Source organism: Halichoerus grypus, chromosome 2 (assembly GCF_964656455.1).
Source record: "Halichoerus grypus chromosome 2, mHalGry1.hap1.1, whole genome shotgun sequence".
In the NCBI taxonomy this organism is placed as follows: domain Eukaryota; kingdom Metazoa; phylum Chordata; class Mammalia; order Carnivora; family Phocidae; genus Halichoerus; species Halichoerus grypus.
Window position 1 is genome coordinate 76,700,916 of NC_135713.1, and position 13,373 is coordinate 76,714,288.

A 13,373-nucleotide genomic window follows, 5' to 3' on the forward strand; every position below is an offset into this window, starting at 1 on the left:
TTATATTTCTTTGTTCTGCAAATGTGTTTTGAGGTTCTTTTGTTGCTAATTATAAATAAGTTTGAACTTAGGCTAAGTTATTGGGTAGAGTAGATCCTCCTTCATTAGCACCCTTACCAAACCACAACTCTACCCATTAAGATTTCACTAAAAAATACTACTTAGCTTGCCGTTCTTTATAGCAGGGTTTCTCAACAATGGCACTATTGTCATTTGGAGCCAGGTAACTCTTTGTTGTTGGGGCTGTCTGGTGCATTGTAGGATCTTTAGCAGTACCCCTGGCCTCTACCCATTATATGTCAGCAGCACCTGCCATTCATTGTGACAACCAAAAATGTTTTCAGATATTGCCAAATGTCACCTGTGGGGCAAAATCTTCCCTTGCCCCATTAATAACCGCTATTATAAAAAATAAGTGTCCTGGACTCTCCACACTCTATCTAAACTGTTTTGAGTCAATGCAATATTAATACAATGATGCCCATAGTTTTCCAGTGCTATAGCACAGAATCATCTTTAAGAAAAGGTGAGCTTTTAAAGAATGCATAGGCCAAGGACCCACCTTAAAACAATGGAATGCAATCTCTTGAGGTAGGGCTTGAACATTTTTATGGCAAAGCTACCCAAAATTTAATTCTAAATTTTGGCACAGTTGAGAACTTCTTAACATATTACTCTTCCCAGGAGTATATGCTTTAAAATAGATTTCTACCAACAATTTTTCAAACATTAGTAGAATATGAGACATACATAAATTTGGGGAATAGAAGGCTCACAGAAACTCTCAAATCATACCAATGACCACCTGGGGCCCATAACTATAAATAGTGGTATCTAGTGTTTAGTTCCTGATTGAAAAAATTATTTTTTTTCCTAAATCAGACTTTTAATGTATTTCCTTTTTCTGAATGATTGTTAATCCTTCCAGCTATCGTTAATCCTTTCAGCTAATTATTGCTAACTCTTCTCTAATCAACCTCTCTCTCAAAAGGACGTTTCTCATTGTTTTTGAAACACCTGAAGTCTTTCACCTAAACAAGTAAAAATCCACAACCCTTCCCCCAACAATTCATGTTCCCTCCCAAGTCAAAGTCAATGATTTTAGACTCAATGATTCATTTAACACATTCCACTCCAATCTGACTTCTGGCCCTACTATTCCAACAAAATAGTTCTAAGGTAACAGATGTTCATCATGTTACTAAATCCAGTAGATATGCTGACCTTATTTCACATGATTCTCAATAGCGTTATACACTATTCACCACTCCTTCCTTGAAGTACTTATGCCTTTGTTATCCATTGCACAACACACTTGACATCTGCAACTCCTTATCCAGCTCATCTTCTTCCACCTAGCCAAAAATTAATTCAAGTTCTTGACTGTATACTCCTAGACTGTCTTTCAAGTTTATTTCATGTATACTCCAGACTTTAATTTCTCCCCACACACTTAACAGTTTTTATTCAGTCCATCTCCCTTCTCAGCTCCAGACTTCTATACCAGACTCTTAAATGACTCAAAGGTGTCAGAAACTCAGTAAGTGCCAAATTTATGATCTTCACACCTACCCATCTCCAAATATATTACCACTGAAATGAATGCTATTACCATTCAGTTCTATTCCATTCCATTGTATGTACAGCTTCCCTCCTCCTCCTAATCCTGAATCCAATTGCATCAACAAACCCTGTGGACATTTCCTTCCAAAACTACTCTCTCTTCCATAACACTACCCTGGTCCATCAAGTTATTTATCTTTTAGCCTAATTCACTTAAGAATATTGTTTTCTTTGACATGCCACTAATTTCGGCTAAATTTTCCAATTTACAAATCCTTCATTACCACAGTTTAAAATCCTTCAAAGGTTTCCCTTTGTTCCAAGAAAAGAACCCACTCAATTTTTATTACTTATTATTTTTTTAGAGAGGAGAGTGGGGAGGGGCAGAGGGAGAGAGAGAATCCCAAGCGGCTCCATGCCTAGCATGGAACCTATCTCACAACCCTGAAATCATGACCTGAGCTGGTATCAAGTTGGACGCTTAACTGACTGAGACACTGAGGTGCCCCAAACCCAATTCTTTACCTGGCTTTGGGACCTGAAGAGCCTGGCTCCTATGCAGCTTCATCTTCCTCAGTTCTGTCTGCTCCAGCAGTACTATGCTCCTTGTAGTCCAAACCAGAGTGCCTCTGAAAGTAAAAAATGCCTATCCTTACAATCCTAACTGGATTGTAAGTTGACCCCATCTCTCTGGCCCAGAATTTTTGCCCATCTTATTTCTTTTACCTGGAAAGCTCTTTTACCTCTCTTTTGCTTTTCTACTCCATATTAATGCTTCAGTTCTCCAATAATGTCACTTCCTTTGGAGCCTTTTTTTTTAAGATTTATTTTAGAGAGACAGAGAGCTTGTGAGAGAGCACATGAGTGGGAGGGGGGGAGGGAGAGAATCTCAAGTAGACTCCGTGCTGAGCATGCAGCCTGACAGAGGACTTGATCCTAGGACCCGTGAAATCATGACCTGAGCCGAAACCAAGAGTCAGACACTCAACCGACTGAGCCACCCAGGCACCCCTGGAGACTCTTCTGACTAGGGCTCTCCATTATGAATTCTCATGTGATTGATTCTTCATACCATTTTTCTCAGTTATGATTTTGCAGTATGATGGTTTCCTCTATTAGATTTTAACTCTTGAAAGTATCTGTTTTTGCTCTATTATAATACCCCCACAATCACCCCCACCCTAGCAAAAAGTCTGGTATGCAATTTTTCGAATAAATGTCAACAATAGTGCACTGGGGACACAGAGAGTCCCACTCAAGGGGCTCACAGTGTAGTATGGAAACAAATGCTTTATTACAATACAAAGACATGCTGCACTTACAGAATACACAATTTGATGTCCTAAAAGGGAGGTGGAGAGCTGCCTGACATGTCTCATAAGGTGTCTGTACAATTGCATCAGGACATTCAACAATCCTTGATGATTTACTTAAACCTGTAAGAGACTACTTCATAAGATAGATGGACTATATCCATTTACAATTAAAGGTAACTTTCCAATGACCTGAAGAAATGTGTGGCTAGAGTGTTATGTGTCTCCTAGGAATGATGGGAGGCAATGCTGGGGTGAGATTGTGAAAAGACTAGTTAAAATATTATTTATGCAAATTTGTAGTATATTTAAAAATACATATTTAAGGCAGGGGAGTGATTTCATTAGATTTCAAGTCTGAAGGAAGGCACAGGGTGAGCTAGAGGGAAAGACGTAGAGAAATTGGGGCTTATATAAATAAAGTAGTAGAGATTAAGAAAGGGTGAAGAGGGCATACACCAGGTAAAATGAACAGCAACTAAAGGATCTGCAGGAGAGGAATAATACAGCATTAATGCACCAATTTGATATTAGTTAGCTAAACTTACTTTTCTTACTCTGTGGGTGCACTTAACTTTGAAATTAAAGGAGGTAGAATCTTTACATACAGGTCAATGGTTAGATTTTATATATAGTTGCCTCTTGGTATAACCTCTAAGAACTTTCCATTTGACATTTAACTTGTGATTCAAGAATTTATCAGTAAAACCCCCATATACAATGGCCATAAGCAAGGTGAACGAACTGTTGGTGGATATCTGAAAAATCCAGAAAAAAATTTCTAAACACTATCTAGAACCTAGAAATTCTGCGTTATCAGAAGAGGAAAGGAAAGGGAGTGTCCAGCATGCATAGTTAGGAAAAAATTTCCTCAGTTACCGACTCCTGCCCCCTGTTCAACACTGGGAACCACAGCTCCTGTCATATAATTTTAATGATTAAAAAAATAGAAAATGTAAATATTCACTATAAGGTGACTTAGAATTTCATGGGTTCTATTTATAAAGGACTTTGTAAATTTTAAGTATATTTGGAAAGCTATTCCTCTGTTTGGGAAGGATCTGGGGGATAATGACATAGGTTTAGATTCTAGGCTATTTTAATACTGTTCTGATTGTTTTAGCAGCTTCTCATACACAAATCCTCTAGGCAACAAGAATATAATTATGGAATTAAAATCCTATCTTGGCATCCAAAACATTCATGAGAAAAGCAAGAGTTATCATTGTCTTTATGTTGAACATCTCACAATTCTGGGTAAGTGGTTCTCAATCTATCTCCACCTATGGATACCCATCAGTAACTAGTCCTAGCAGAGCATATCAGAATCAAGGTCCCACAATGTGCTGTCCTAGATTTTGTAAACATAATATGCTTCCCAAAGAATATGAAATTTCTCAAATGGGAAATAATAAAGACTTCCTGGTTGACATTAATTTTCAAGGATTTTTGCTAGTCATGTGCTGAGATTATCAACTGTCTATTGTTTTTAGTACCAATAGAGAGAGATAACGACAGTTTGTCCAAACAAAGTGAAACTAAAAATTTAACTGTGCAGATAACAAATGGTCAAAAAAACTACTCTTGCCTTATTAATCAAATAACTTTTAAAAAACTTAACTGGCAAGACTGTTCCCATTTTCCACAAATAGCTTGTATTTCTCCACATTCTCAACAGTAATTCTAAAATTCTGTGGAGTCATAAAGTATATTATGATATTACCAGAAATATAAATCTCACAGGTTCAGTATTTTGTTACAAATTTATTAAGACTTATTTTGCAAAAAAAGTGTCTATAGAGTTTATGTGTAGTATGTCACATCCAAATGGCATAGTTTAAAAAGGTTTGTGATGTGCTTTCAGAAAACATATATATAATTCATACAATTCTTTTTTGTAAGATAATGATAAAATGTAGTACAGATATAATTCAAGTCTTTATTATCCAAATCATTCTTGATTACAAAATTCTTTATCTGCAATGGTTACTGTTTTTCTGGGGCTTTTTCCTTTTACTTACCACTCTAGTAATCCAATAAAGAAATTAGTCTGAGGCACAGGAAGCCCCTATCCTTAAGGCACCTTAATCATATTTTCAAAGCATAACATTAAAAACTAGCAATTAGTTCCTACTTTTAGGGACTTCAGAAATGGGTATTTATTATGACCGTATTCTTCATAACCCAGCATTACAGCTATTTAATAACTAGGAAAAAAGAAAATTTTAAAAAAATGGCTGAGCACAGATCATTTTACAAATTATGGTAGTGTTACGTTTTACTACTTCATGATAAACATTTTTTTTCCGAGTAGACCATGTGTACTTGTTTGCCTTTCCCTACTTCCCAAAGGTGAATATACCCTTCCATACAATGAACACATATTTGGAATTATGTTTTGAGATCTTTTTGAAGGCTTTAAACCAAACTGTTTCAACAGCTAGTGGACTAAAACATGAGTATTTCCCACAGACGAAAAGAATTATTTTGGGAATGCAGGTACCACATTCAAACTCATTGGGCTTGGAAGGTGGGCCTTTGCACCAAATCCAATCACTGGCGAATAGGATTAGAGTTTTATCATTAACCTCGGGTGAGTCAAGACTGACCAATGGATTGGAAAAAAAAAAAAGTATGAAAGAATTTTGATTTAAAAAATGCTTTCAAAAAGAGTGAAGCAGGACACCACCGTGCTTGAAAGGTGTTTCCTTCCACACTTGTAAAGGGTTGTAACTTAGGCCCGCAGTTACAGTTATGAAAGAAACCGTCAACTAAATTGCAGCAGGTTAAACCGACAGTTACTAACGTCCCGGAGTTGCTTTTCTGTTGCGAGTCGGCACCGCACCCTCCACCCCGCCCTCCAGGAAGGGACTTAGAAAGGTAGTAAAAGCTTTTTACTGAACCAGGCAAGGGCTCCCCACAAATGAATCAATCACAGGAGGACAACTCGGTCTCTATTTTTCTCCGTCTCCTCAGGAGCCCCGCCCTTTCGGGGCATGAGACCCCCGAGAGAGCCCGTGTCACAGGTGGCCTAAGCGTAGAAGGCGGCGGGAGGTGACCACAGTTGCCCAACAGTTGGGTTCCCAGGCTGCCTGGTGTGACGCACAGCCCCCTCCCCACCCCTCCGGACAGGCGCTCAGACTGGGCCGAGGGAGCTATGGTTCCAGGCCTGGACAACCAGACTCCACGCAAGACCCTGCTCCCTCGGCTTATCCAACTTGGCCCTCCCGCGGCACTCCGAGCCCCAACGTAGTTTTTAGCGTTTCCCCACCCTCCTGCTTCCCCCGTAGCTTCTCAGTCTCTCCGCCGCGACGTCCTTGCGTAATCGTTCCGAGTGACAGTAGCGTCCATACCCGCACGGAGCGAGCCTGCAGCTCCCACTTCCCGGAATTCAATTCCCGGCCACTAAGAGAGGGCGCCCGAGCAAGGACCAGCGGCCCACGGCCGTGGCCAGAGTCCGGCGGCCTCCGCGCGGCCAGCGTGCGCGCTCCCATCCATGCGCGTGCGCGCATTCACTCTTCGCCCTCCTCAGCACCAATAGCTTTCCTTCTACACCCCACGACTCCACAACGTAGCCCCTCCCACCGCCGGCGCGCCAGCCGGAGGTGTTCGGCGTGCGCGCGCTCGTTCGCCCGCCGGCCCGCCTCGCGCCCAGTGGGGAAGGGGAGTGAGCAGAGGAGCTTACGTCGCGCGGGAGGCGGAGGCGACGGCGACCTCGGTGGTGGCGGCGGCGGAGGCGGCTACGACGGAGACGGTTGCGCTCGCTCTCTCGGCGTCATGGCGGCTGCCGGGAGCCGATAAGCGGCGGGAGCGGGAGCGCGCGCGTGGCCGCGGCGACGACGACGGCTCGTTACTTCTCGCTTTTGCTGCCTTCGCCGTTGGTGCTTCAATAATGAATTGATTGTTGGATCCGCTCCGCAGGGGATCGCGCGTTGGTGCCGCGGCCCGGGGCTTCCCCTTCCCCTCTGCGTCCTTCCCCTTCCCCCTCCTTCTCACGGACTCCTGCTTACCCCGAGACGCCCGGAGCCCGAGGACTCACTCGGCGGCAGAGACCGCGGGCCCGGGCGCGGGGGAGGCCGCCGACCCGAGTCGGCTCCCTCCGCCCCGCGAAGCCTGCACGCCCGCCGGTAAGAAAGGGGGCGGCGGGCGGGTCAGGATGTGGCGGGGAGGACGGGAGCCGGCCAGGCGGAGGGCGGGGGCGGCGCGGTGCCCGGGCGGCGGCCCAGCGGCCGAGCGCCGGGCGAAGGCCGGGGCGGCTCTGTGAAGGCCGGCAGGGGCTGACGGGCTCGGTGCACAGGGGGCGTGTGAGTGGCGAGCGCAGGCCGGCGCCGAGGAGCGCATCCTCGCGCCGGACGGGCGGGCAGCTGGGCAGTCGAGCCCGGGCCTCCTCGGCTTGGGGCTGGCGGGGCCGCGAGGGGAGAGCGGTGAGGGGAGAGCGGCGAGCACTTGCCGGGTGCTTTGGTCCCGCCGCGACCCGGACTCCCAGCACGTGGGGAGCGGCGGGGAGGGGGAGGGGGCGGCGGCCCGGGCGAGCCCGGGAGGGCGCGGGGCGGGTCTGCGGGAAGTTTGAGGCGGGAAGAGAGACCCGGGGACCGGGATGAAGGCCCGGAGAGGGACGGGGTTGGAGGGGGGGTTGGTGAGCGTCTGGTTGGGAGGCTGATTGGAGCCAAGCTGCAAAGTACGGATGAGGGAGGAGGAAGGTTTCCAGCCTCCTTTCGAGTACCGCTTTGAAAACTTAGCAGGAGCGAAGCAACTGTTAAAAGACGGGCGCAGAAAAGGAAGATTCAAAGAGGTATAGCGACTTAGGGAAGAGTCATTGTTAAGACGCGTGAAAGGCAGGAGAGAGCTGCGTGCGCCTGGAGCTTCAGAACTTACGGTTGTGAGAAGGGTTTCAGAAAGAGGACTTACTCGGAGAAGGAAGATGAGGGGGGAAAAGGAAGTTACAGTGTACGGAGAAAGCCATTTTGAGGGGCGAAAAGGAGTGAAAAGGAAAGAACGCAAAGAGTTGTGAACTTTCTCGGTGAAGAGAGACTTTGGGTAAGAGAGGCAGTTTGTTAGAGTACCTGGATTTTTAAGACATCATTGTTTAATAGTAAAGCTCTTTGATTAGTTGGAATTAATATTTAACGTTGAGACTAAATGTTGCGTGGAATAGTTACTTTTTGGATGACCATTTCTTGGAAAGAGTCTACTGGACTGTAGTCTCGAGAATTAAAATAACCGATCAAGATGCAGAGTTTAATATGATTGGGTTGGCAACAGCGTATTTCCCCCCTCTTTTTTGTGGAGTGGAAATAATCGTAGGAGTAAATTCTCTTTGCTGAGGTCGGCGGACAGCTCTGCTCTCAGTCGCCTGTCTCGGTACTTTCTGGCTGGGGAAGGATCTGACGTCTCCTTCCCCCGCTTCTTCCTCTCCCTCCCCTGCCAGAGATCTCCTTTGTTTATTCGTGGATGGCTCGTAGGTGACTCTCCAGTGTTGGGCTGAAATCTTGAAAGGTGGAAATGCTGTGTCTTGGCTCATGATTTCTACCCCAAGCCCATGTCTTAATTAATCCTACTGTATATTCTATTACGTTTTTTTTTTTTTTAATGGAACCTCTGCAAGTCCGAACTGGATAAATACTATTTAAATTTTATCACTCCACTCTCGGTTTACCTGCGAAAGAATACATTTGTTTTGACCTATACATTTTTCGCTGAAATTGTATGATACACTTTTATTCTGTTCTCATGTGAGCATTTTCAAAACTTTCCCTCACTCAGTTACATGAAGTTCTGGGTAATAGGAATTAGTGCTTGATTAAAGGTAATGTTTTTTTCCCCTTCATTTGTTTGACCAAGTTTCTAATAAGACTTCTTTTTCTGTTCTTGATATATATATATATATTACATACTACCACTTTGCTTTAGTTATCTGTTTCTGTATAATGCGTATATATGTGTATTGCTACACAGTTGCAGTCAGTTTAAAAGTTTTATCACTCCACAAATATTTTAATTTCTTCTGTCAAAAATAAGCAGTAGTGCTAAATTCTAGTAAGTAGTCAGGAATGTAGTTAATAGAAGCCTAAGTATTTTGAGTGAAAGACTGCTAACCCTTCCTTACCATCTCTAATTTAATTGGCCTAGGTAGATTTGTATGAGTTCTAAATAGACTTAACTCATCTTTTCCTGGATAGGAAATTTTCTTACTTTCTCAATATATTTTCTTTAGGTGAATCAAAAAGGGCCCAGGAAGCCTGTGAATGTTGGAGAAAATTCATCTGTGAATTTTCGATGTTTAAGGAGTTCGTATTTGTATTCATCTTTTAAACTGGGAAGATTTATATTTTATTTTAAAACTTCTTGATATTTACAATGAATGGACACAGTGATGAAGAAAGTGTTAGAAACAGTAGTGGAGAATCAAGGTAAGCACTTTATTATCAAGTATTTATTATGAAGAGAATGTAAAACTTGAATGACTCTTTAGTTTTCTTAGTAGGTGGCAGAGTTTTCAGATCAGATTCTTCCTCTTAGTTATCCAAACAGTAATAAAAAGTTTCTGATACATGAAGTTTTATTGGTAATACAGGTTTTATTTTTTCCATTGAGATACACAAAGATGAATTTAAATATGGAAAGTTTAGGTGACTTAAATCTCTTTGGAGGTTTATATTGTTTGGGTCAGTTATTGAAACTAAAGCAAGTAAAAAGAGACCTTTAAATTGCTTTGACTGTTAGTTCACTCTCCAAATAAAGGCAATAAGGAGTTCTTTACTCACCTTTTTCTAGCATTTTGTCTTCTATCCCTTTCCTGTCCAGTATAGTAGCCACTAGCCACATGTGGCTATTTAAACTATTTAAAATTACAAAATATTCAAAATGCAATTAGTCACACTTGACGCATTTCGAGCGCTGAAAGCCATATGTGATTAATGGCTACCATGATGTGTAGCACAGATAGAAAACATTTCTATCATTGCAAAAGTTCTTTTGGACAACGCTGATCTGGACATTTGTTAAAATATTGCTGCAACCCTTTTTTTCCCCCCAATTTTCTTTTTAAATTTGAGTTTTAATTATATATGAATGAGTTACTTGGGCCATGTCTTTGCAAAGAAGATAGAGTTAATGGGAATAAGCCATATTAAGCTGTTTTATTGTGTAAGAAACCTCTTTAAATACAAAGACTCTTTAAATTCTTCTCTAACCCCCAAATTTTGAGTTACCTGCACATTGATGGAATCCATGTCGTTACATATAGACTTATCAGTAGAGATCAGGAATGTGAGCATCAGAGTCAGACTGACTGATTACTTTTTCCAGTTCTACTTTTTATTAGTTGTGTAAATTAGGGCAAATTACTTTACCTCTGAGGTTTTGTCTTTTTCACTTGGAGAACATGAATTACAGTGTTATTTGTCTTATTTAAAGTTGGGAATAGTGAGGTGTTATGTGGAAAGGGCTTAAAATAGTTCCTGATATAATAAGCACTCACTATTTGCTTATTATAATTAGCATCATGTTTTATGTACCATAGGATACTACATAACTGGAACATTAATTACAGTGGTAGAGAAATGTGATGGACAAGAAACAGGAAAGTTTTGGCAGTTGGGAGGGTTTCAGAAAAAATGTTGGATAGAGAAGGAAGCAGTGTTATAAGTATTTGACTTGAAACTTGGTATTTTCTGGTCATGCTAGGTGTACTTTATCAGCTTTCACAGGCAGACTGTTTGGATAACAAGAACACATAGAGAGAAAGGAGCAATTATGAAAAGCAGCATTATTTAGTTGAACAGGTATTGGTCTAAACATTACAAAAACTGAGTTGACACTCTGCTTTAACTAGTTCTTTGAATGATCGTCTCAACTTTAAAAAAAGAATTAAACTGAATGGTTTTGAAGTTTCATCCCACCACTTAATTTACAAAGTATAATAAGGTTTCAGACAATAGAGTTCAAGAATCAACAGAGTTGAGAGGCTAAATTGGAAGAGTTGAATCTCATATTTGATTCAAATCTCTACAGGTATATTGACTATATAAGTGATTAGAAGAGTCTCATTGTTCACATTCTTTTGTTAGTGAGCAATGAAATGGTTAATAGGTAGAAATATCTAGAGGAAACACAGGAACTAAACTACTCACAAAATAGGAAATAAGACTCTTGAGAGTAAATCCTCTAGTTGAGTGTTCAGAGAGGTCATGTGCTGTTACATTCTGAGCCCTTACTTGTTCCAATGATGTTTTATGTATTTTGCTGCCGTATCTAAAGGGGAGTAATAAGATAGATTTGGTAGTATAAGTGAAAAAAGTTAAACCCTGTGAAATCAGATTTACTTAAATCTTTTACAGTGCATATTTATGAAATAATTGCAAATCATATTCCCTAATTATTGTGAGTTATTATTTCTACTATACAGGTTTTACGTGCTTCTGAGAAGTGTGGTTGTCAAGTTATCTTGTTCTTGCAACTGCCTTGGTGTTTATCAGAAGGAGGGAGACCTGCTTCTCGTCTACTTTCATTTTCTTCCTTACTGCTGTTATGCTGTCCTTTTCCTTTGCTCTACTGTTATTGTTACCAACCCTCAGCCACCATTTTCCCCAGCACCCCGCCCCCCCAAAAAGCTTTCATACCAAGGCAGTACAGAGAAAGGAGATTGTGCTTAAGGACATGAACTTATAGGTAGGGGGATTTTCTTGCCAAAAAAACCCACTTCTAGTAACTATGAATATTAATATAGAGTGAAGAGAGGAGAGATATGCTCTGCTTTTAAAATTGATAATATATTGTAAATAGTTTTTAAAGTAAAACTTGATTTTTATTGGGTAGAATTTTTAAATGGATTTTTGCTTTAGATTTTCTTCCTTTGTGGAAATTCCATTATGAAATGAAATAAAATCAAGTAAGAAGTCATTTGACATTTTTGGTTGGTATAATTAGCTTTATACTAAAAAATGTTCTTTGATTCTTTCCATGTGGAAAGTTGTCTATGACCATTGAGTGAAAGGAGGAAGAATACACAGGAAGATGTCTCTTTAGCTATGCTATAACTGACAATTTTGAAACTTATTTACTAAGAAATGTGGGTCAGGATGCACCTGCACATCAGTTTAAACTCAGCACAAAGTTTATTATATAACTGAAGTTAAGCTTTCTAAAGATGCTTTTGGAAGATTTTAAAATACTGATTCCCGGCTGTGGATTTGAGAAAAAACAAAAAAATCAAGTTTTCCAAATCCTGGTTAGACTTTTTATTTTAAAGTTCTCTTGAATGATGATTTAATCCAGGAATAGATTTGTGGATGAAGACCAGAAATACATAGTCACATTTGCTAATTTTTGGGTGATTAGTACATGCTTAATGTTCAGAACAATTTCTCTCCTTGCCTGCAGATTAAATTTTTAATCTAAAATTGTACATGTAAATTTGATAATTTATTTGAGTCACTTTAATTAGTATCTACATATGATGCTCTTGAAAAATTTTTACAGAGTGAGGGAAATTGTTTGTGATGTGCTACAATGGTCTTAACCATTTATAGTTAGTATGTGGCTGGCAGTTGAGCTTTATTAACCTGATTCTTAGAATTCTTTTGTTTCATTATTGCTTTTCATAGTGTTAACAATGCTTGATTTAATATATTTAATATATGTTTTAAATATATATGTGTGTAAATTTTATATTTATTTAGAACTCTGTGTCACACAAATTTCCTTGGTTTATAGAGAATATTTTTGTTAATGTTATATACTTCAAAAATCTTTGGATCTGAACTTTTAAAGTGTTCCGTGTTAAGTAATGAGTAGGAAATATGATCAGTGGAAATGTTCTAAATGAAAATCTCCTTTTATAGAAATTCAGCATCTTTAAAAGGCTTTGAGAAGTCTAGTCTAAAGGACCTGTTAAATTTAAGGAACACCAAGTCAAAGTTAATTTGAACACAGGCCATGTTTCTTTACCATGTATTTATTTGTTAATGTCTTGTTGAAAACTACTATGGTACACCAATTTTGGCAATTTTGTGTTTATGTACACAACACATACCAGAAAGATTTGTTGTCATCCAAATCATTTTTTTTCACTAAGTAAATTTGAATAATTTTTAAAGGCAATACCAGTTAAAATGGTATTTTCTAAGCTTACTTTGCAGTTATCTCAGAGTTTTAAAGTCAATTCATTCTTAAATTTCAAACGTTTGTGCTAAGAAACATTTTAAGAAAGGCAGGAAAACATGAAATCATAAAGTCAGAATAGCTAGAAATCATTGAGTTAAGGAAACTGGTTTTTTAAATTCTTCCATGATGTCATTATTTGCGGGAAGTATGGCTCTTTTACGTCATTTTCTGTTAATCCCTGTTTTTCAGCTCTATATGTACTTTTTTCATTTATTCCTATTAGTTTTTTCTTTCCTCAAATATCCTATACACGATCCTAGATGATCTGAGATTAAGTACCATTTCTTAACATTTTGAAAATTGAATAAACTGTTAAGCAGGAGCTTTAGTAAT

At 40.1% G+C, this 13,373-nt stretch overlaps 1 protein-coding gene and 1 long non-coding RNA gene across 9 annotated transcripts in view; one reads left to right on the forward strand and one right to left on the reverse strand.

Annotated features, from left to right (window-relative positions):
- LOC118520561 (uncharacterized) overlaps window positions 1–6,499 on the reverse strand; it is an 80,230-nt gene extending 73,731 nt beyond the window's left edge. For all 5 annotated transcript variants that reach the window (XR_013445668.1, XR_013445667.1, XR_013445670.1 and 2 more), the window contains exons 1-2: window positions 6,148–6,499; window positions 2,089–2,192 (exon numbers count right to left, since the gene is read on the reverse strand). This is a non-coding gene — a long non-coding RNA (uncharacterized LOC118520561). The remainder of the gene's footprint in view (window positions 1–2,088; window positions 2,193–6,147) is intronic.
- A 188-nt stretch (window positions 6,500–6,687) lies between these two features.
- Window positions 6,688–13,373, forward strand: part of CHD1 (chromodomain helicase DNA binding protein 1) — a 71,042-nt gene continuing 64,356 nt past the window's right edge. For 2 of the 4 annotated variants that reach the window (XM_078067003.1, XM_078067004.1), the window contains exons 1-2: window positions 6,703–7,003; window positions 9,091–9,286. In XM_078067003.1, coding sequence (XP_077923129.1) covers window positions 9,234–9,286 — 53 coding nt within the window. In that variant the 5' untranslated portion in view covers window positions 6,703–7,003; window positions 9,091–9,233. Of the gene's footprint in view, window positions 7,004–9,090; window positions 9,287–13,373 lie in introns of all 4 variants that reach the window. The other 2 variants (XM_078067006.1, XM_078067005.1) reach the window with 2 other exon arrangements.